Here is a 25,054-nt window from a genome sequence, read left to right as displayed (position 1 = left end):
ATAGTAATTGAATCAGTGTGAGCAGAAGAGGTCCTCCAAGTATAAAATAGAGTTCTGGATCCCCCATTGACAGGAGAGAGGGAAGGAGGAGGAGAAACCACCAGAGGAAACACTGAAAGAGTCAGAGAAATAGGAGGAGAGCCAAAGAAGGACAGGACTATGAAAGTCATGGTAGGATGGATGTCATGGAGGAGAAAGTGACAGCTGTGTTTCAGAGTGCAGAATGGTCAAGAAGGAGGACAAAGCAAAAGAAATCCTGATGAGTTGTGGGCAGGAAAAGAAGCGAGATGCTGGTGAGAGCTGGTTCAGTGAGGTAAGAGGAAGGAAGCCAAGTTGGAGGGGAGCAAGGTGTGAGTTAGAGGACAGGAAGTTAAGGCAGTGATTGTAAACAACTCATTCAAGGATATTAAGGATGGAGGGAATTAGAAGGATGGAGAGACAGTTGGAGAGACAACCAATTTCAATTTTTTGAGGTTGGCAGATACTAGTGTGCTTGTGTGCTACACGAGTACATATGAGCGTGGGTGTTCTGTAATCACTGTAATTGAAAAAAATAAAGCTCTCTCCTTCTACTGTGTTAGGCTGCATTAAGTTCCTTTCCCCAAATTGTATTGTCTTACGTGTGTGTGTGTGTGTGTGTGTGTATAAATATAATGCCTTTCATCCTGAAGTGACATACTCTGAGACTCACCTGAGAGCACCACTGAAATGCCCCTCGCTACAGAGATGGTTGCAGCAGCCAATTGATGTGCAGCACTGCAGGGATGGGGCACTTTGGAACAGGAGAAAAGGACACACGCTCTTTTCCAGAAATGATTTTTATGGAACTCTGTGAGAGAGCCCCCTAATAATCATGCGTTTGTATTATAGACCGTTCTGAAAAGGAGTGGGTCAGAGCACAAGGCTAAGCTAGCAAGTTGGAACTAGTACAGACAGTGGTTCATTCAGTGTCCCCGTGTCCATAATCTCCCCAAATACACAGGCCATTAGACCTAATTCATCCCTGGTTTAACTCCATTGTCTTAATTGGCGTTACACTAGGAGTTAATGTGATCAGATATGCTCAGTAAAATTGCAAATATAGCTAGGTGTACAAGAGCACACTAATAAAAAGTCTGATCAACAAAAATACATCTGCCAGACCTCATATATCACTCCCAGGAAGTGAAGGGGTTGATGCTATGTTACATATTACACATGCATTTGGACGTATCCAGAAATAGTGAAATAAAAATTTGAAGGAGCCATTTTTTGGAGTTGGGACATCATTGACATTATAATTGGGTCGGGGATGAACCATGGTTTATAAAGGGCAACAGGTACAGCTGAATTGATTGCACGGAGCAGGCATATGTGCCAGAGTGCGTGCCCTTGGAGCCCCTAGGGGACAATGATCTGGCACTTGTATGGGGCTTGTGAGAGAGGGTATGTGGTTGTGTTGCTTTGACTAAAGAGAGACTCACTAGCACCTGGCCTGCAAGGACTGTCCATATGCTTTGCTATTACATAGTTATTAGTAAAATTGCATTCTTCTGTTTCCCAGTGTACTAATGTATCTGTTCTCTTTGGAGAGGCCATTTTATTTGTTTTAAAGTGGCTGAAAGTCAAGAGAAGCTTATTTTGACCTTTCTCAAATGATACTGTTGACAGACAAATGAAATATTATATACTGAGATTTGAAAGTAAATGTGAATGTGTGGTGGGTGGAGCAGCACCAGCAGCAGGAGGACAGACGTGCCAATTTTGAAAGAACTTTTAAAAAAACGATTGTATATTGGATACTTTTGTGATCAGGTTTTTGTCAGAACCTCATTGAATAGGCAGTCCCATGACTTAGCTTCAGCATAAACTGTTTCTCCAGGGGAGACTCAGATACAGTGTGTGAGAGAGTATCTTGAGGCATAGCTACACGATGCATTAGCGTGCACCAGTGGGGTGCAATTTCTAGCCTGCACCAGTATGCTATGCACTAACTGGCCCATGTGGACATACTAGCATGCTCTAAAAGTTCCTTTGTGTGCATTAACGTAGTCCCACTTCAAACAATACTACATTAATGCACACTAGGGAACTTTTAGTGTGCACCAGCTGGTGTCCACACAGATTAATTAACACAACGTGCTGTTGCAGGCTAGAATTTACACCCTGCTGGTGCACGCTAATGCACCTACACATGGAGTTATCCCTGAGTAACTATTCCTGGTTAATTCCATGTGTGGATGGTCTTATTCTGAAATAAGAATGTCCACATATGAAGTTAACTAGAAATAGTTAATCAGGGATAACTCCATGTGTAGACAAGACCTGATGTTGCCAATGTCATGGATTCCATGCAGAGATGCCTGATATCTTAAATGCAAGCTTGGGGAAGATGAGACCCCTGTTAGCATATTTCTGAAGCATGGTCTACACTACACAGTTAGATCAACATAAGCTGCCTTGCGTCGACCTAGCTGTGAAATTGTCTTCCCTTAAATTTGGCTCTTGCTGATGTAAGTGGCTCTCTACATCTATTTAGGCTTTGTCTACACTACCCCTTTTGTCGGTAAAACTTTTGTGAGTCAGGGATGTGAAAATAACACCTGCCTGACCGACATAAGTTTCTCCGGCAAAAGGGCTGATATGGACAGCTCTATGTCAGCAGGAGAGGCTCTCCTGCTGACATAGCTAATGCCGCTTATTGGGGGTGGTTTAATTATGCTGGCAGGAGAGCTCTCTCCCGCCAGCAAAGAGCGGCTACACGGGAGACCTTACAGCGGCACAGCGGTAGTGATAACACTGTGCCGCTGTAAAGTCTGTAGTGTAGACATAGTGTGGTAAGAGTCACAGCCAATGTAATTAGGTTGACACAGTGTCAGTGTAGACACTGTGTTGCTTATGTTGACTGTTAATGCTCCACAGTGACAATACAATTGATACAAGTGCTTCTAGTGAGGATGCACACTGCCAACACAAGGAGCAAAGCATACACACACACAAGTGATACAATGGCTGTATGCTGACATAAGTAGGTTGACATAATTTTGTAGCATAGACATAGCCTAGGAGCGTAGATAGGTGACCCGGGGGTGGGGGAGATTTACTGTGGTACTTAAGACAACCTAGTATTGAAAAGGAAGGTTAGAATATTCATTCGTACTTGTGAAAACATGGGATTATTTATGCACTAACAGTAGCTGACAAAGGCAGTTGACACAGTTGTCAGTGAGTTTCTAACTTAGGGTATGTCTACACTACGAAATTAGGTCGATTTTATAGAAGTCAATTTTTAGAAATCGAATTTATACAGTCGATTGCCTATGTCCACACTAAGCGCATTAAGTCGGCGGAGTGCGTCCTCACTACCGTGGCTAGCATCGACTTACGGAGCGGTGCACTGTGGGTAGCTATCCCACAGTTCCCGCAGTCTCCGCCACCTATTGGAATTCTGGGTTAAGCTCCCAATACCTGATGGGGCAAAAACATTGCCGCAGATGGTTTTGGGTATATGTCATCAGTCACCCCGTCCTCTGTGAAAGCAACAGCAGACAATCGTTTCGCGCCTTTTTTCCATGCAGACGCCATACCACGGCAAGCATGGAGCCCGCTCAGCTCAGCTAACTGTCACCACTGCTGTTGTGTCCTGGATGCTGCTGTCAGCAGATGGTGCAATACGACTGCTAACTGTCATCATCCACTACTTCCACTGCAGCTCTGCTCTCCTGATGCTATGAATCCGTCTCACAGGTCCTCTCGTCATTCTGTATAAATATCTATTCTCATGACATCCATCATCATCCACCACTTCTGCTGCAACTCTGCTCTCCTGCAGATGCCATACCAGGGCAAGCATGGAGCCCGCTCAGCTCACCGCTACTGTTGTGAGCATTGTAAACACCTCGCGCATTATCCTGGAGCATATGCAGAACCAGCTAAGAGACACCAGCATGAGGACGATTTTGATGAGAACATGGACACAGACATTCATGAAAGCATGGGCTCTGGCAATTGGGACATCATGGTGGCAGTGGGGCTGGTTGATACAGTGGAACACTGATTCTGGGCCTGGCAAACAAGCACAGACTGGTGGGACCACATAGTGTTGCAGGTATGGGATGATTCACAGTGGCTGCGAAACTTTTGCATGTGTAAGGCCACTTTCCTGGAACTCTGTGAGTTGCTTTCCCCTGTCCTGAAGTGCAGGAATACCAAGATGAGAGGTGCCCTGACAGTTGAGAAGCGAGTGGCGATAGTCCTGTGGAAGCTTGCTACGCCTGACTGCTACCGGTCAGTCAGGAATCAATTTGGAATGGGCAAATCTACTGTGGGGGCTGCTGTGATCCAAGTAGCTAGTGCAATCATTGATGTTCTGTTATCAAGGGCAGTGACTCTGGGAAATGTGCAGTCATAGTGGATGGCTTTCCTGCAATGGGTTTCCCTAACTGTGGTGGGGCAATAGACGGAACGCATATCCCCATCTTGACATTGAACCACCTTGGCAGCCAGTATGTAAACCGCAATGGTGCTGCAAGCACTCATGGATCACAAGGGACGTTTCACCAACATCAACGTGGGATGGCCGGGAAAGGTACATGACGCTCGCATCTTTAGGAACTCCGGGCTGTTCGAGCAGCTGCAAGAAGAGACTTACTTCTCAGACCAGAAAATTACCACTGGGGATGTTGAAATGCCAATAGTTATCCTTGGGGACCCAGCCTACCCCTTGCTCCCATGGCTCATGAAGCCATACACAGGCAGCCTGGACAGTAGTAAGGAGCAATTCAACTATAGGCTGAGCAAGTGCAGAATCGTGGTAGAATGTGCCTTTGGACGTTTAAAAGCTCGCTGGCGCTGTTTGCTGACTAGGTCAGACCTCAGCACAACCAACATTCCCATTGTTATTGCTGCTTGCTGTGTGCTCCATAATATCTGTGAGAGTAAGGGGGAGACATTTATGGCGGAGTGGGAGGTTGAGGCAAATCGCCTGGCATCCGATTTTGAGCAGCCAGACACCATGGCAATTAGAGAGGACAGCAAGGCATGCTGTGCATCAGAGAGGCTTTGAAAACCAGTTTCATGACTGGCCAGGCTTCGGCGTGACAGTTGTGTGTATTTCTCCTTTATGCAAACCCACCCCCTTTGTTGATTTTAATGCCCTGTAAGCCAACCATCCTCCCACCTTCAAAATAAAGTAACTATAGTTTTGAAACCATGCATTCTTTCTTTATTAATTTTTTTTTAAAAAAAGGGAGATAACTGACAAGGTAGCCCAGGTGGGGTGGGGAGGAGGGAAGGACAAGGCCACTTTGCTTATTGTAGTCACACTACAAATCAAACTGTTTGAATGACAGCCTTCCTGTTGCTTGGGCCATCCTCTGGAGTGGCTGGGTGCCCAGAGCCTTGCCCCTTTCATAATGAATCAATCAATTCACAGCAGACGGCACATGTGCTTTAGGTACAAGGTCGCATTTTGCCTTTTATATTGAGTGCCTGCCAGTATGGTGACACATCACACACGGCTGGAATGCGATTTCCATGGAGCCATGGTAAGGCAAAGGGTAAGTGGGGTTGGCTTCTTATGCATAACATGTGAGAATGGTTTCAGACTGCAGCACCATCCTTTCCCATAGCAAGCAATGGGTTGGGTTTCACATTTAAAAGGAGGGGCTGCAGTTTTTGGGTGGATGTGCAGCACACACCACCTCCCACCCCACCGCATGGCTATTCTCTGGGATGATCCTTTTTATCCAAGCACAAACAGCCCAGCATGAATGGGATCCTTTTACTGTTCCCTTACAAAAATTCCCCTATTTCAACCAAGTGACCATGAATGATATCACTCTCCTGAGGCTAACACAGAAAGATATAGACCGAATGTTGCTTGAATGCGACCAAAACCCAGGACCATTCGCTGCCATGCTTTGTGTTGCAATGATTCCAGAATACTTTCAGAGTACCTCTAGGAGAGCTTCATGGAGATGTCCCTGGAGGATTCCCGCTCCATCCCCAGACATGTGAACAGACTTTCTTCCAGTAGCTGTACTGGCCGCAAATGCATCCCAATTCTTCAGGGCAAATCAAATATTAAACACTATTGCTTTTAAACCCTGTACTGTAGTTACAAATGTGCACTCACCAGAAGTGCCTTCTCCAGCTTCAGGGTTTGGGATCCTGCCTTGGGAGGGTATTGGCTCCAAGGTGATGAAAAGGTCCTGGCTGCCAAGGAGAACGGATTCACTGCTTGCCTGCTGCGCATTCTCCTCCTCCTCCTCTTTCTCATCCACAAAATCCTCCTCCCTGTTGCGTGAGACACCCCCCTTGCAGGTGTCCACAGACAGTAGTGGGGTAGTGGTAGGGTCCCCTCCTAGAATGCCATGTCGCTGATCGTAGAAGCGGCATGTATGGGGCTCTGACCCAGAGTGACCGTTTGCCTCCTTTGTCTTTTGGTAGGCTTGCCTCAGCTCCTTAATTTTCACGTGGCACTGCTGTGTGTCCCTATTGTAGCCTCTCTCCAATATGCCCTGTGAGATTTTGGCAAACATATTTGCATTTCTTCTTTTTGATCGGAGTTCTGCCTGCACAGATGCTTCTCCCCATACAGCAATCAGAACTAGTGTCTCCCTTTTGGTCCATGCTGGAGCTCGTTTGCGATTCTGGGGTAACTGCATGGTCACCTGAGCTGCTGAGTTTGCCACATGGACCAAACAGGAAATGAAGTTCAAAAGTTCCCGGGGCTTTTCCTGTGTACCTGGCTAGTTCATCGGAGTTCAAAGTGCTGTACAGAGCGGTCACAATGGAGCACTCTGGGATAGCTCCCGGAGGCCAATACAGTTGATTTGCGTCCGCACTACCCCAAATTCGACCCAGCAAGGTCGATTTTAGTGCTACTCCCCTCGCCAGGGAGGAGTACAGTAGTCGATTTTAAGAGCCCTTTAAGTCGATGGAACGGGGTTGGTTGTGTGGACGCATTCATTTTAAAATCGACCTAACCCGACTAAATTCGACCTAATCCCGTAGTGTAGACGAGGCCTCAGTTTAGTAGCAGTCTGCAGCATGTTCAAGGCTGTTTAACTGGGACAGGTACTCAACCAGCAGAAACTAGGAAGGGATCTAGAAGAATTGCAATGATTTGTGTTGACAAGTCTTTTATTAGTGTGATCTCTCACTGTTCCATCTGAAACTGGCTGCCTGGTGATAACATTCTGCCTCATACATGTCAAAGAGCATTTCTCAGCTCTGCAGGAAACTCTGAGAGTGGATCTGAAAAGTGAATTTTGGGAATGTAAGAACCATTATAAAAATGTGTTACCTATAATACAGACTATGTGGAAAAGACACGTGTTTTGTAAACATAGACCATATGATTTATTTTTATAAATGTTACATATGTGGGTGGAGTATAACATACAAAAGAGGTCACTTTTTAATATTAGTGCATATATGAGTCAATATATAATCTCACATAAGTCTAATATTTAAAACAAGTGCTACATATACTGCAGTCACCTATAATTTACATGCCTTTTTCTGCAAGGGAAGTAAGTGTGTGTGTGTGTGTGTGTGTGTGTGTTAGGGCTGTTTCTTTGTCTCCCTGAACCTTGTGTTGTCATTTGCACTGGTGCAAAGTGAATGCAAAGTGGGTGTAAGCTGGTACTAAATCAGAACGATGGAAATAACTGCAGAAAGAGCAGGCTAAGCCTGTCTACACTGTCCCATGGTGAGGACTACAGGATGTTAACTGTAAAGAGCACCAAACAGTTGGGCTCTCAGTGCTCTGTGTGGACACTGCTGGCATGAACTAAAAGGTATCTAGTTCACATTAACATAGTCCTCTCTGAAACAGGACTATAGTCACATTCCCACAGTCTGCACTGTGACTCAGTGCAGACAAGCCCTAACAGAGACTCAGGCCTTGTAACTGAGGACATTATAGATACACTGCAAAATGGATTCCCCTTTCCAATTTACTTTCAGTGTATTGACCCATATCATTTGATCAACATTTGGGACTTCTACTGTACTCCTTTGCCAAACAGCATTGTAACAGAGTATCTTGATCAGACATTCATTGATTATCTCAGCAATAAAGCTGACATTAAATGCCAAAGGGGCATGTAAAGGACTATAATAAGAAATTGCTTTTTCTAAAAGGTATCCTTGGCTTTGTCTGGCATATGACCTAAGACCCACACATTCAGTTGTGAAGGTATCACTAATGATGTGCTAGTTCTCAAGGACGTATCAGAGTGCTGCAGCTAACACCCGATAACACTGCTCACTCCAGTGCTGACACACTTTGGCTGCTGAGTGCAAAAATCTCTCCTGAAAGAGACCCTAAGCAAAAAGCAAGGAGCTGCGTTTACTCACAGGACTGTGCAGCAGGTAACATAAAAATCCAACCTCATCCAGGCTGCTCTTTTCCAGAAGACTAAACAGTATGATTGCTGCATTGTTCAACCTGTTTTCCTGTTTATTATTGGCCACCTCTTTTCTCTTCTCTTATAAATTCAACTTTCTTTTAGTTTGTTTTCAGCTTTCTTTCTTTTTAAAGTTTTCACACTTCTGTAGGCATCTTCCCTGCAAGGTGGAGGAATCTCACTACCCACTTGCACAAGCAAGCAGCATTCTCTTCTTGTCTGATGATGATTTTAATAATTGGAAGATCGGTGGCATAGAATCTATGATTCCCTGCATCTTGTGCAGTTATTTACACCAGTGTGAAGCATACTTGCTTTGCACTAACTTTGCACTGTTGTGAATTACTGTATAAGGTGAAGAGCAACAAAGAACTGGCCAGCACTGGCCTGACTTGTTGGTTGTAGGATTGACCCCTGTCAAATGTAATAGTTACTTTGATGTGGCCCTTAAAATAGTTTGGTTTTAGAGCAGCTTCTCTCTCAATGAAACATATCCTGCTAATTGTTTTCCTGTATTACTCTAAAAAGTATGAGTCTTTAATAGTGATTTCAGGGAAAAAATGAGCCTGTTTTGACTTTCCTCTTTGGGTAGTTGAGTGATCTGTCAGGTTTCCTGTCATCCATGAAGAGTCTCTCTCTCTATTGTGAACAAATTTATGGAAATATATTTGTATGTAAAACAAAATGAGATACTTAGCTCTCCAGCCTCCTAGGCAAGGTGTTTGTGGCATCATAATCCGCATTAGCCAGTGCTGTACCTCTTAAAATGGCATCAATGCTCTTGACTCAAATTATCCACATTTTACATATTGGCAGGAATGTTTTCTCACTAGAATGAAGTTAAAGCAAAACCATTATATATAATAAACTATGGCTATAGAAATTATCATTACTCAGAGATTGTCCTATTCTTGAACTTTATATAGGCAAGCTAAACATACACATTTAATGTAATGTAAATCTCACAGTTGACCATGAATATAAAACATTAATTTGACACAGAACTACTGGGTGTACATACTTTTGGAGCCAATGTAAATACATCCCCACTTTTGTTTCAGCTCTGTTTGCATGAGGTGGTGGGCTTCTGAGGACAGAAAGCAGTTTATTGTTTGCAGAGTAAAATAGATGGCTAACATCTGGTACTAAGTCAGGGAGACTAATACACTGCACTCTCTCTTTGTTCAGCTGGCCTTGTGCTTAAACTGCCTGCTGTAGTAAGGATGTTTGTAGTTGTTTTATCTGTAGATAGAAGTCAGGACAGTAATCTTGTGACTTGAAGAATTCGAAGAGAGAACCTAGAACTGTGAATTTACTTTACAAAATTAGTAACAATATAATTCCTAACCCTGCTTGTCATAGAAGACTCTCTTAAAAGTTCATAAAGTGTTCTCTCCCTAGTACCTCATTCTTTAGTCATAGCTTCATGGTTTAAGGCCTGAAGGGACCAGTAGATCATCTAGTCTGATCTCATGTATATCACAGGCCATTACATTTCACTTTGTTACCCCTGTATTGAGCCCAATAACTTTTGTTAGGGGTTAGCCAATCTTCAGAAAGGCACCCGGTCTTGAACTAAGGACATCAAGGAAGGGAGAATCCACCGCTTCCCTTGCTAGTTTGTTCCAATGGTTAATCACCCTCATAGCCAATAATGTGTGCCTTATTTCCAGCTGGAATTTGTCTGGCTTCAGCTACCAGCCATTGGTTCTTTGTAATGACTTTCTCCACTAGATTAAAGAGTCTTTTAGTACCTAGTTCCAGAGTAGCAGCCGTGTTAGTCTGTATTCGCAAAAAGAAAAGGAGTCCTTGTGGCACCTTAGAGACTAACAAATTTATGCATTCGATGAAGTGAGCTGTAGCTCACAAAAGCTTATGCTCAGATAAAATTGTTAGTCTCTACGGTGCCACAAGTACTCCTTTTCTTTTTAGTATCTAGTATTTTCTCCCTATGAGAGTCCTTATACACTGTAATCAAGTGACTTCTTGTTCTTCTTTTGATAAACTAAACAAATTGAGCTCTGTAAGTATCTCACTAAGATACTTTTCATTTTCTTCCATCCTGAAATAATTTTTGTGGCTCTTTTCTGCACCCTCTCCAATTTTTCAACATCCTTTTTGAAATGTGGACACCAGAACTGTACACAGCATTCCAGCATCTGTCTCTGCAATGCCATATACAGAGGTAAAATAACCTCCGTACTCACTGCACCCCTGTTTATACATCCAAGGATTGCACTGGCCCTTGTTGACACAGTGTTGTCCTGGGAGCTCATGTTGAGTTGTTTTTTTACTGTGACCCCTAAATTCTTTTCAGAGCCACTGCATTCCAGGATACAGTCCCTCATTCTATAGGTCTGGACTTCATTCCTTGCTCCTAGATGTATAACTTTGCATTTGGCTGTATTTGCTGTGTATGACCTCCCCGTCATCCTCATTACTCGCCACTTTGCCAATCTTTGTGTTATCTGCAATGTTATCAGCAGTAGTTTTTATATTTACTTCTAGATCACCAATGAAAATGTTGAATAGCATTAGACCTAGAACCAGTCCTTGTAGAACCCCGCGAGAAACACCTCTGTTTGATTATGCTTCCCCATTGATGACTACTGTTTGAGATCTGTCAGTTAGACTGTTCTTGATCCATTTAAGATGTGCTGTATGGATACTGTATAGTGCTGTTTTTTAATCTGAATGGTGTGCGATGCTAAATGAAATGCCTTACAGAAGTCTAAGTACATCTACTCAGATACTTATATCAACTAAGCTTGTAATCTCCTCAAAGAATGAATTCAATTTTGTTTGCTAAGACCTAATTTTCCATGTTGACTGACATTAATTGTATTCCTATCCTTTAATTCTTTACATTAAGGTATTTCAGATAAGGGAGGGGTTGGCAAACTGGTTTGCACAAAACTCAATATTCTCTGATCCAAACTAAACCTTTTTTGTGCTTGAGGTTCACTCTTGCTATCTTTCTCATTTTTATGCACTTTTGTACCTCAAAAGTAGCTGAATTATAACAATGCTGTCTGAGATTTCCGGAATGTTCTTGTTTCGGCTGAGCTCAGCCAAAACAAGAAGTTCTGGAAATCTGAGACAGCACTGATAAAATTCATTTATTTTTGGGAGTTGAAGGTGGCAACCAACTGCACAACCATGAGCGGAACAGGTGAAGGAAATTGTCGCTAATGACACTGGGGAAAAACACCTACTCTTACCATGACATTTTTTTGTATCTTTAATGTTCACCTAGAACAAATAGAATTTTAGTTTTTAAGTTCTCTGCGCATTAATTGCATGGTACTTAATGTATCCACTTGGGAAGTATGAAAGACTGAGTTGACCAGACTCCGCTTTGAACATGTGGGTCCAAGGAATCTTGGTGTTTCATTCTGGCTCTTAGCTCCTGAACCAGATTTCATTGATTATTATCATGTATTACTTGTCCACCTTTATGACAAAAATGAAAGTACTGATAAAGAATCCGTGTCATTTCCCAAATAGTGGGTAGTTTTTTGTATATTTAAGTAAGGCTATATACACTATGAGCTAGGGGTGTGATTCCCTTGCTCGTGTGCGCATACTCATCCAGCTCTCATCGAGCTAGTGCGAGTATAAATAGCAGCATACCTGCCGTAGCACAGATAGTGGCAGCAAAGGTACAGTGAGTTGTGCCAAGTAAATACTCACTGGTTTCAGGTGAGCATTTACTTGGCACTGTTCAGCCATTCTTCTGCTGCTACTACGCATGCTACTGCAGCGACACTGTGTTCACGAGAAGGGGAAATACACCCCAAGCTCGTAGCATCGACGTAGCCTAATTGTGTTAATTTAGGACAGATTGTGCTGTCCATTATACCAGAGTTAATCCAGAACAAGTCCACTGAAATCAGTGCCATTACTCTGTGTTTTATGCTGGTGTATCTCAAATCCGAAGCGATTCCCAAAATATAAAATATCATGGTAGGGCTATTGAGTAGTCCTTTTCAGTACTCTTGACTCTTTCAAGCCAGATGGGGTTTTGCCTGAATAAGGAGCAAATAAAGACCTCTAAATCAGCACTGCTCTTTTTAAGGCACATTTCAAAATGGCACAGAAATGATGAATACACAAATCCACAATGAAGTAACCAACTGGGCATGAAAAGTAAGTGCCTAGCTATGAAGACCTACTGTTCTTGACTTTGCTTTTGCTATCTTACAGAGCTCAGCTTCTCCACCAGGATCAGTGTCCTGCCAACTTCCAGCTCATCATCCAAGTAAACACATGCAGGCCCAAGAAGAAAGTGAGCAAATATTTCCTAAGGTAGGTGAGAAAACCCTGGCCGTTGTTGCATCCTTTCAGTTGAATTTCTCAGCTTGCTAGTTAGTTCGTCAAGCCAAGGTGGAGTGTTGGGGATAAAGCGTTGGGGATAAAGGCCAATTCCTCCCCGACAGGAGTTCATTAGCTTCAGTGGAGTCACACGAGGGATAAATTGTGGCCCTTTGTGCTCATAGGTCAGCAGGTTGCTTTGTTTTCTCTGGAGCTGTGACTTTTGCTGTAAAAAGGAACATACACTGCAGTTCAGTATATCTCCAGCCTCTCTCCCTCCTGCCCCAGAACTGGCAATTGTTTTTCTTATGCTTTTTATTCTTACTGAATCATCACCAGAAATTCACCATTTTAGGTGTTTGTTTGTTTTTTCAATTCAGATGTCTCCAAACCATTTAAGTCAAGTTTTATGACTTCACCTGCACATTATTTGTATGTACATAAAATGCAAAGGAGGAAGTCCAGCCCTGTCCAGAGGGAAAGCCTAAGGCCTATTTATCACTTAACCTCATTGGTGCATAGCCTTTGTGCAAGCTCTAGCATAGGGATGGGCTTCATTCAAGGATGGTGCTTCCCTGTTCCTCCAAACCCTCAAGTTACATTTTCCAGTTCTAATGACGTCTGATTAAATATATGGTATGTCGCATGTTAGGTGCTCTAAAAGGAGAGACACATAAATTAGATCCAAAAAGGCAGGTGTACCAATTATTTCTGCCTATGGAGAGAAGTAGTGCTTAGTTTGTTCTTTCCAGTCCTGCATTATACATTATTTTCCAGTAAACAGATGTTTGGATGAGACTGTGTCTGAAATTCATCTTTTCTTTCCATCCTCTCAGCCAAATTTCTCGTTATGTCTCACCTTGAGTTCTGCAACACCGTCCTCTCTGGTCCCCCAGATAACACGCATTTTCTTTCTTCAGTCCATACAAAATACAGCTGCTAAAATCTCCCTTGTGTGTTGATTTGATCATGTCACTACCATCTTGGGAAAAATTCCTCCACTGGTTCCTCATCTGCTGTCACATCAGATTTAAGTGATTTTTGTCACCATCTTCAAAGCTCTACATAACTTTTCTCCTCTTTATGTATCCTTCATTGTTGGACTTTGGATTACCTTGCTCTGCCAGTGTTCTCACCCATTTGTTAGCTTCTCCCACAAATGCCTTTTTGCCTTTGTCCATGTGGCATTGTACAACTTCCCTGAATTCATCCACAGAGCCCTGTCCACAGTTCTGGAGAGATTTAAAATTCCACTCCTGTTGCAGTGGGTTACAATGAATCACGTTGACTTGTATGAAAATCCCTGTTTGGGCCCATTCCCTTTGTCACCCTGTCTGTCCATCCTTAGATTGTGATCTTGGAACAGTGACATTCCCTTCTTGAATGTCTGGAAAACGATTAGCATTACCATAAACAGTGAATAAATACTACTCATAATAATCAGTGGCTGTCCAATAGATCCGTTTTTAAAAAATAGTATGTGATGTGTACAAAATGCAAACAACATTACAGTTTGGACTTTGCCTTTATGAAAAGGCAAAATCAAGCCACGTTTCACAAGTGATGACAGCAGAATGGGAGCTGAAGCTCCAAAGAGGAAATCTATCTTGTCGCTTTTATTTTTCACGTATTTAACTACACTCTTATGTAGAGGATCAGCATCATTCAGGCTGACAGTGAGAAAACAGGGTGGAGAATCATGAGCATGGAGTAAGATCTAATTTTCTCAGTGTGTCTGAAAAGTCCTTGCTTTTTGGGTCTATCTGTACTGCAAAAGCAAAACAAAAAACCTGCAGAAGTGAGTCTCAGAGCCCATAACAACTGACTCATGCTTACACTACAGACTAAAAACAGCTGTGTAAATGTTCCTGCTCGGGCCAAAACTGGGGCTCTGAGGCCCTCCCCACACACCAGATTTCAGAGCCCGCGCTCCAGCTTGAACCCAAACATCTACACTGCTGTTTTTAGCCCAATAGTGAGACTCATGAGCCTGATTCAGTTGACATGGGCTCTGAGCTTCGCTGCTGCAGGATATGAGTTGGGTTTTTTGACACATAGGTGTACCCTTTGCCCACTGTTTTGTGGACTTGCGATTTAATTTCCACCTCCTATATTTTCCCTTTAAATTCTTCCACACATTTGTTTAATTCTGCCAATCAGTGCAACTAGGATTTCCAATTTAGTGTCCATTGATTTTACAGCGGCTGTCATATTACCAGTTTTATGTCTGGAGCTTCCTTATTATTCTTAGCCCATTCCCTTGGCCAGAGCTGACTTAAAAATGGAGGAAGAATGGGAAATCATGAACACTTCTAAAGTGTTTTCATTCCATTGGTTTTCAAAATGGACTGATTTAAAAAAAAATCCATAGAATTGAAGAGGTTTTTTTAGATTTGAAATTGGAATGTTCTAAAGCAATTTTTAAAATTTCAAAATAAAAATATTTCCAAAACAAAAAGTGTTGATTTTTTTTTATCTCACTGAGTAACTACTTCGATCAGTCAAAGCTGGCAATGAAAAAAGAGAGAAAAAGAAAAGAAGAAAGGAAAAAAAACTTTTCTGTTTGAAAATTTTGAAAACAGAACATTTTGAGAAAATCTTTTTTGCAAGGTTTCTGTTTTTGAGACTTGTCAACTGACTCTTTTCTTTTTCCCCCTTAAAAACAAGTGTTTGAAGAAAAAACGTTGAGCAGCTGTGTTGACTGATTGACACCTTCGTTCTGACTGAGCAAAGATGACCACGGAGACTTTCAGTCTGAAGGCTCTTGCTCTGAAAACCAGATTTTTCTCCACAATTGATTTTTTCCCCTCTAGTCTGTGGAATGAGTTCATTTTTATGGACAGGATTTGTGGGTTTTTTTTTTATTTGGGAGTGGGGGGAGGTTGAAGTGTTGTGAAGTTTCACTTTTACTCTTGCAATTCTACATGCAGAGCCACTCCCAGCCTCGCATCAGATTCCTTGGAACAGAAAGCATCTAAAGTGTTTTTCTTTGTAGTCTGATGGTGTTTGGAGACAAGAAATCTTATGAGGAAGCAGATAAGATTATTTTTTCTACTATTTTGCAGAGATTCTTCCCTCTGTCATGATGTGTCCCACACTATTGCCAACCCCAAGCATTACATAATCATGAAATGTTTAAATATATATATAATAAATATATGCTATTTAATATTGCTATTGATTTTATATTGAAGGCATTCAGATACTGTGGTGATGCATGGTAAACTCCTGAGATGCTCCCATGCTTAAATGATCTTAAACTCACTGACACCTCAGGAGTTTGAGGCTCTGGAGAACCTGATGTGGCAAACCAATTCTGCCCTTTGTGTCTGTTTGTGCTATGTGAGCGCAGGGTTGGAACTTTTGTTAGCCAACCTATTTTATAATAGAATGAGAATAAATGCCTTAAGTGTTGGAAAAATGCCAAGGAATTGACAGAAATCAAATCTGATATTCAGTTACAAAGATACTTTTATTAAATCTGAATATACTCCCTATGAAAGAGTCCTACAGAGTTTAATAGTGATGAAATCAATACGATTCTTTAGAAAGTACTCTGAAAAACCACAGAATTTGAGAAATGAGATCCTTTCCATAAAATCAGCTTATAGAATTGAATAGAGAATTATATGCCCCTATAGAATTCTACAGGCTTGTTTAAGAATTCTGTAGAACAGTTTTCATTTTCTGTTTGTCTCTGTTACAAAACTTATGTGTCCCCCCCATTCACATACTATGTGAGCACCTCAAAATCTTTAATGCCTCTGTCCTTACAACACCCATTGGATTGGGAAGTTCTGTTACGCCCATTTTACAGATGAGACACTGAAGCACAGAAAGACTAAGTGACCTGCCCAAGGTCACACAGGAAGTCTGTGGTGGAGCAGGGAACTGAACTCAGCGCTCCTGTGGCCTATACTAATGCCCTAACCATTGGACTATCCTTTGTCTCCCCTTCAGTTATTATTTTTACTGTGGTAGCATCCAGGCTTCACTAGTTGCTATCCAAACTCAGAAGAACAAAGTCCCTGCCCCAAAGAGCTTACGCTGTAGCACTTTTAAAACAAGTGTTTGGGAAAACATTTTTGACATGACCAAAAGAAGCCAGTTGTTATAACCAGGTGGCTGATGTGTATGGAACAAAGTTTACTGCCACTTGCTGGGTTTAAAAGTAGATTTTGTTTCTCACACTTTGCTGTTAAAATTTAGCCACTCAGACAGAAAAGGGGGATCATTATAGACTGCTGCAGAATGGGTAAATAAAGCTGAGTCTGGTGGTCAAGGGGACTGGCAAAGGCAATTACTCATGTGAGCACATTTTACTCTTCTGGTAGCTGAGAAACCAGTTTGGGATATTTCTCAGCAAGAATATATAAAGCCAACATTTTCTTCACTGTGTTCTCTCTTCTCCCTGTTCTTCCACCCCATACTGCAACGCCCAAAATAAATTCCATTCCTGACCTATTTCAGAGTAACAGCCGTGTTAGTCTGTATTCGCAAAAAGAAAAGGAGTACTTGTGGCACCTTAGAGACTAACCAATTTATTTGAGCATGAGCTTTCGTGAGCTACAGCTACAGCTCACGAAAGCTTATGCTCAAATAAATTGGTTAGTCTCTAAGGTGCCACAAGTACTCCTTTTCTTTATTCCTGACCTAGGCAGTTTTTGCTTGTTAGTTTAGACACAAGCCCATCTCTGTGGAGTCTTGGGAAGAACAAGATTTACTATAGAACCAGGCAGGAGGACTGAATGACGGTCCACACATAACTGGCAGAACAGAGGGATGTGTCCTTATATGAACAAAGATGAATAGCTTAGTTTTCTTTTTCTCCTTTACATTTCTGTTGTGAGAAGTTAAATATGGCCAGTTTGAAATGCTTAGTTATTGTAAGCCTCATGCCAGCTAGGAAATATAACTGGTGTTAACGCCTGCTTTCAGCAATAGGTGCAGCTGAACTGGTGCTGTAAATGGTTTTAATGCAAGTGTAGACAGGACCAAACTCTTTAGTACCATTTCAGAAAACATGGTGGATCTTCAAGGGTTGATCCTGAAGTGTCTACACTAGCCTTTTTTAAGAAGTCTCCTACCACTTCACTGTTAGCAGTGCTGCTCCAGTAGTACACGGAGTGGTGGGAATGCTGGCATAGACAGGGCACTGGTGATTTGAAGTCGAGGAACTCTTTTATTATGCATTTGTGCAGCGCCTTACACAATGGGGCTGATCCTAATTGTAGCCTCTAGAACTATTGTAAAACAAATAATAGCATAACACAGCATTGCTATTAGCAAGGCAGTGTAGGCACTGTGCTTCCTGACACTCAGCCAAGCACAAAAGATTTATGCATGCACTCAACTTTACTCACTGTGAGCAGTCCCAGGGGTCTCTGCAGGATCAGGGCCCTACTTGTTAGTGGTAGGAGACACAGCTATGCTTTGGCTGATTGTTACCCCTACTTTAAATATGACTGACAAATTAATAAAAGCATTTGGGTTGGCAGTGTAGTAGTCAGGTGATTCAGGGTGGCTGTTTTGACATGATGTGGGTTACAGGTAATAGTAGCTTTTAAGCCAGTTTTATTTTTAGGGGTGTACCTATCATCCTACAAAGAAAAAATAAAAAGTGAGGTAGGTTGTAGCAGCAGATCTGGAAGAATTGAAAAAGATTAAGCCGCACATCACTGCCAAGTCCAAGAGCCGTTCCCCCAGATCTTCAATGAATCATCTTATTTATTTATATATATTTATTTCCATTTAAAAAAAACCTATCAAGTGCTTTTGGGTCACGTACAAATATTATAAAATCTACAACTGCTTGGGCAAATGTTTTTTGTTTTGTTTATTTAACTTCCCAATCTCCTCAGAGAACAAATAAGCCTTACAATGTGACTGGAAGGTCAGCGGAATCTTGAATACCAAGAACTTTAGCTGTGGTCTTTTTTTAATTGTAGAGTCTGTGTGCGAGCATTCGTTTTTATTTTATTTCTAATGTAAAGGGATAAGCTGAAATCCTTTGATCAGGAAGAAAATGTCCCTTTGCTGTTGCTCAAATGAAGGCCAAATCCTAGTCCCACTGAAGTCAATGGAAAGCTTTTATTGATTGTAGTGGGATCAATCAATAATTCTGTTCCACAGAGTTATCTATTAATATATGTTCAAATCTATCATCTATTCTGCCTTCATAACAATAAAACATATCTTTACTGGCGGCTTGACAGTGTTCCTATCTCTGACTAAAGACCATATGGTGATGGCAAAAATATGCAGCTCTGTGGGCCAGGGACTGTCTTTTTGTTCTGTGTTTAAACAGCTTCTAACACAATGGGTCCTGGTTCATGAGTAGAGCCCGTAGGTGAGATGGTAATACAAACAAATAACGTATGTATGTATGTATTTTAAAATTTCCCATCACCGCATTTAGGCCCTGATTGAGGAAAACATCCCTATTCAGGACTTCACTTGAACCTGCCATTTACTTTGAAGTGTGCTTAAATCCTGTTCACCTCAATGGCTAAATTTAAGCACATGCTTAAATGCTGTCCTGAATAAGGATTGACTTCATCATACATGTAAGTGCTTTTCTGAGTTGCAGCCTAACAAGGCAGACCTCCCCTCCCTCATTCTTTTAATCAAATTTTTCTTGGAGAGAGCAGGTCAGTTTTGACTGAGTTGATTTCCAGAAGAATTGTATTGGGTATCTGATGATGTGTTTGTTTGGGGACGCCCCAGTGTTGGAAAGATGTCTCTATTACCAGTTGTATGTGTGCTACATTTTGGAACTTGAAAATTATTTATTTATTTTTAGATTTATAAAGCACATCAGTCCTAAGTGAGATCAGAATCAGGACCTGTGTCTTTATCAGTGCCCTGTGCAGCGCCAAGTAGGCTGTTCTCATTTCATACAATTTTGGGAGCTATATCAATAAAAAAAAGTTACTTTTTAGATCTATAAATAGACAGATCCCTGCCTGGATAACATTACAGTCTAAGGTTTCAGACTAGCAGCCGTGTTAGTCTGTATTCGCAAAAAGAAAAGGAGGACTTGTAGCACCTTAGAGACTAACAAATTTGTGTGAGCATAAGCTTTCATGAGCTACAGCTCACTTCATCAGATACATTCAGACCAGCTGTAGCTCACGAAAGCTTTTGCTCAAATACATTTGTTAGTCTCTAAGTGCCACAAGTACTCCTTTTCTTTTTGCAATTACAGTCTAAGCGGACAACATACAGACAACTGTGTAGGAGAGAAGTGGTGCTCCGTGTCTACTTATCCCAATAGCCCCTATTAAACTTCCAGTGAGCCCTCACACTTTGCCTACAGTTATTTACTAAATTATTTTGTATTTATTAATATGAGCTACTAGGGCACCTAAACTGGAATGAAAGGTTTCAAAAGTGCTGTGTATCCAAAGCTCCCATTTATTTAGGCACCTAAATATAGCCTTTGGGGTAGAATTTTCAAAAACACTCAAATGCGTGAGCTTACATCCCATTGGCTTTCTATGGCACCGAGGCTCCTTTGTCACTTGGGCATGTCTACTCTGCAGTCTGAGGAGTCACTGCAGCACAGGTAGGCATACCTAAGTAGCACAGGAGATGCAGCGGCATGGGCTTCAACACAAGCTGGTGACCAGCATGCCGGGGACTCTGGATACATACATGTGTTGCGAGCCTGTGTTGAAGTCCATGCTGTTGCCTCTATGTTTCTATTTTTAGCTGTGCTAGCTCAGGCATGTTTACCTGAGCTGCAATCACAGCTCGGATAGGTGTGTAGACATACCCTGAGGCCCTTCTGAGATTTTTGCCTGTAGCAGACTAATTTTAGGCACCCATTTCTGAAAATCTTGACTTAAATGTATTTAAATTATTTCGCTGTAAATCTGCAGATCTATTAGACGCTATTCAGGAAAGCACTTAAGCATATGCTTAAAGTTAGGTGAATTCCTGAATGAGAGTCTTACTTATTAGCTGTATCTTAAAGCAGCAAATGAACATTTTTAAAGTTGGGATTCTCTACCTACATTAACAAATTATAAATGTGTGTTAGGACTCCAACTAAAGCTTGTGACATAAGCTAGCACCAGTTGATTTTGATGGTGTCTTCCTTCTTCTGTTAAACAACCAGCCTCAATTGTGTGGACATATCGTTGAATAAGATCATTGAATCATCTAATGGGAGGTTAAATGGAAAGTAAAAGTCTTCATAGTGGTGTGATGGAATTCCTGTGTCTAATTAAAGCCTCAAAGCATTTTTTTAAAAGCTGTATAAAAGGTGAATCATTTCTGTAAACAGCCCCTAAAGCAAAAAACCCAACACCTTTGCTGTGGGAGAAGTAATATGGCCCAGAACACCTTCGCAAACAAAGAGTCACTCTTCTGCAAGCTGCTCTCTTTCTTCAGCAACTCAGCATGGGGTGCCAGAAAAATCATTAACAGGCTCATCCTGCACTTCTCCCTTTTCCACACCTGCATATCACGATCCCTGCTGTAACTTTATGGACCGTGAGGAGGCAGGTTTGACGCCATGAAACACAGGCTTAGCTAACAGCTGCAGGATGGGCAGAAAGCCAGACAGTAAAATGTAAAGAGGAGGAAGGAGAGGGATCACCTTTGAAGTTTACAAAAAAAGCATGACTTTGACCACTTCCTTTTTAAATTAGCTGTCTCAGGTACATTGAGATATTGGCCACCAGCTTGAATGTAAAAAGAAAAACAAAAAAAGGGTGGGTGGGGAATTGCTTGGAACTAGTCAATGTACTGTAGTTAAAATGTGAAGTCTGGTGTGTGTGTGTGTTTCTTTTTAAAGCTTTTTAAATTTTTTTAAGTTTCAGTATTAAAGGAAACCATGTATTCCATTTGGGGAATCTCAGAGCTAAAAATAGTGTATGCCTGTCGAGTGTGAAAAGCTACATTAATGCAGCGTTAAAGCTGAAATTTGAATCACATGCAAGCCAGGAAATTCATAGTTACGGTTCCCACAGCAACAATAACTCAGCCCCCTTGTGCATATGCAGAATTCTGGATTACTTTATGGTGTTAACTTACAGCAAATTCTGATGTTCGTTACACAAGTGAATTTCCCGGGTAGCCCCAGTGGTTATGACAGATTGGCACTAGCGTACCTGAGAGCATACTTTGATGATGCCATGGAAAAATTACAGTTGCTGTAGCAACTACATTTTGAATGTATTTGAATCGGAGCCTTTGGAGTGTGTGTGGTTTTGTTTTGTCTAGTTTTTATTTAATTGTGATTAAGAGAGGGATAAAGAGAAAATTTTAAAACCTGTGTTTGACTGGTTGTATATTTAGAAGCTAGAGTCTAATTTTGATTACAACACTGTAAATTGGAATAACGACATTGACGTTAATGGTCTGTCGTAAAATCTGATCCTTTATGTGTAGGAGGGTTTCAAATGTTTCAAATGTGAGTTCTCCGATTGAGGAGATTCTCAAACATATTGAGTGTGTTTATTTTAACTGTATTTAAGTCTATCAAACATTGATTTGAAATGATCCATGTGCTTATTTGAATATGTACTTTGTTAAAATAATCATCCATTTATTTTCAGGGTAGGGAACTCGAAATATCTGCTTATTCATTCTGTATATGCAACAAGGGTGCCACATCATGGCACGTCTAAAAAGATAAGGAACATGCACAATATATTTTCAGATGACTTTGTTTTGATACATCTGGCAAAGGCATTCATCTTCATGGTGTATTCCAAACTGGAGGATTTACGTTACAGAAACTGATTTGAGTTGTGAGAGCTGCCCAAGAAAGCATCTATTGCCCTAACTAGTGATTTTTTAAAAAATAAATAAATACAGAAAATATCATGCTCTAATATTTCAGAAATACCAGTATAAACTGGAGCAGAATTTGGCTCAGTGGGTTCCTGTATGAAAGATAAGTGCAGGAGACAAACTTTTAAAAAAGGTAAAAGGACAGCTTGAAAGGAAAAGAAAATATATATATATATAGCTCAACAATAATTTACCTAATTAGTATATAAAGCATCATTTTTAGTTTCACATGTGATGTTCAGAAACAGAAAAAAGGAGTATTTTAACTCATATTTATAATCTCCAGTTAAACTTCATTTATTTATCAAATGAAGGACATTATCTATATTGTCTATTACACTAATTCATATACATATTTTTCTTTGTCTGTCAGGCATTCAATGGTTTACTAACTCGGACTCCTCCAAGGGACTACCATAAGTCCATTTGATGCTCCTTTCTTTTGTATTTTTCCCCTGCTTTGGACCTCTGATTTAACTGAAAGGTGTACAAAACACACATGTGGCCAAACAGCTCCCTGAGAAAAGATAAAGGAGTGTTGATTTTTTTTCCTTAAAGGTCAAGTATAAATTCATAATACTTTATCATCATAGTCCTATCAGGAACCAATTTTTACCAGATTCTTGGTGGGGAAAAACTCCCCCAACATTCCTAGATTCATGATCTTCAGGATCTGTGGATAAGACTATGGATCCTGATAGGACTATGATAAAATAATATGAAATTGTGTGTAGTGCTAAAACCTTTCATTTAGGGCTACCTCTCTCTCTCTTTCTGGAAACCTGGCATAACTGATGAGGAAGCTGACAGAATATCGGTGGGTTGACAGCTTGGCACAAATACTTCTGGGAGTGCCTCAAATGAAAAACATTGGCAACACCTGCAAATGTTGTGGATAGGGGGAGGCCCTGAGAGTCTTACTTTAACATTAACTTTAAAATTCCTGGGCTGCTTGTGTTGTTAGAACAATGTATTACGTTTCTTAGATCAGGTAGTGAGAAATATAAGGTAACATATTTTACTAAGAAATTATATTTTTCTCTGTCATAATGGTTTTAGGTGCATTACAAATAAAATAACATGATGTCTTAGCCTGATGACATGTCAAGACGTAAGGGCCTGATTGCAGTCTCACAGCACTGTAAGTCAGGAGTAACTGTTGAAGTCTGCAGAGCTACAGTAATGTAAGAGGAGAATCAGGCCCCAAGACTCTAGAAAAGATTCAGCGTAAGGGGGGAAAACAGGTTAAAAAGAAAAAGCAACAAGATCTATTTTCTGGTTTCAGAGTAACAGCCGTGTTAGTCTGTATTTGCAAAAAGAAAAGGAGTACTTGTGGCACCTTAGAGACTAACCAATTTATTTGAGCATAAGCTTTCGTGAGCTACAGCATCCGATGATCTATTTTCTGTAATCTCATTCCCTAATAAGTGGCAGTATCCCTAGTAAATAAAATAGATGTTGAGAGGGAAATACTTCTCTTGAGGCTGGTTTCTAGAGTCCGTATGTATTTTGGATCAAGGTGATTTATGAGGTCACCAGAACACAGGATTTCCACAGTGTATTGTTTTCTATTGCAATATGGATTGGAGATTTAATGACTGCTATGTTGCCCTTTCAGTTTTCTCCACCAGCTGGCTACCTTTGCTTTGTATTGAAGTAAAGGAGTATGTGGGTCTGTCTGTCTCTCTGTCTCTCTCTCTCTCTGCCACTGTTGTAATAGCTGCAGTGGACGTTGCTGATGAAGTTGCAATTCATTGTTCTGATGTCAGGAAGAGAGCAGTGATGTTTGAATCTGGGATATGCCTTTGTGTAATGTGAGCTAGAATACATTGATTATTCTCTGGTGTATTTATGTCTGCAGCCCTAGCAGCGTGGGATCTCTGGATCTCAAGATCTCATAAGCTAAGCACGGTTGTATTTGCATAGGAGACTTCCAGAGAATGTCCAGGCATCCTAGGAAATTATGTTGATGACATAGGTGGCATTTTGCCTTTGCATCATTACTGAACCATGTCCTAGCTGGCTGGCAGGGGCTGCTGTCTTGTTTAGGAATGCGGCCCTTTCAAAGAGCCATAAAACAGAGGGTTTTTTCCCTTTATTAATATTTCTTAATGGATTTGCTTTTTAAATTGGCAACTGAATAGTAAGACATTAATATTTCTGCATTGCTTTGGAAACAAAGTGCTAAATTATAGTAGTACCATGTTTGTCAGTGGATAAAAATAAATGTACTTTATCAGGAAATCTAATAAACACACTAATAAATGTAGCTTCTAATACTTAGGAGATATATGCGTGTTATTTTTCTCCTTTTACAGGAGGGGAAATTGAAGCTTAGAGAGGTCAAGGGACTTGCCCAGGGCCAGACACTGAATCAGTGGCAGAGCCAGGAATAGAATCCCGCTTTCCTTCCATCAAGTCATATGGTTTAACCACTGTCAAGGTTACAAATTCTGTTCGACTGAAAAATTAATACCAATGCTTTTGGTTTTTTTTCCTTATGTTAATAATGTCCTATCTGCAGCCAGTGAGCCAAATTC

General features: G+C 41.1%; 1 protein-coding gene across 1 annotated transcript in view; it reads left to right on the top strand.

Moving 5' to 3' along the window:
• The first annotated feature begins 223 nt into the window (after positions 1-223).
• LOC144262406 (uncharacterized) overlaps positions 224-25,054 on the top strand; it is a 38,656-nt gene continuing 13,825 nt past the window's right edge. The window contains exon 1 of the mRNA XM_077812166.1: positions 224-313. Within this exon, the coding sequence (XP_077668292.1) occupies positions 224-313 (90 nt within the window). The remainder of the gene's footprint in view (positions 314-25,054) is intronic.

Source organism: Eretmochelys imbricata, chromosome 3, assembly GCF_965152235.1.
Source record: "Eretmochelys imbricata isolate rEreImb1 chromosome 3, rEreImb1.hap1, whole genome shotgun sequence".
NCBI classification, from domain to species: Eukaryota; Metazoa; Chordata; order Testudines; family Cheloniidae; genus Eretmochelys; species Eretmochelys imbricata.
This window is presented reverse-complemented; position numbering and strand designations above follow the sequence as displayed.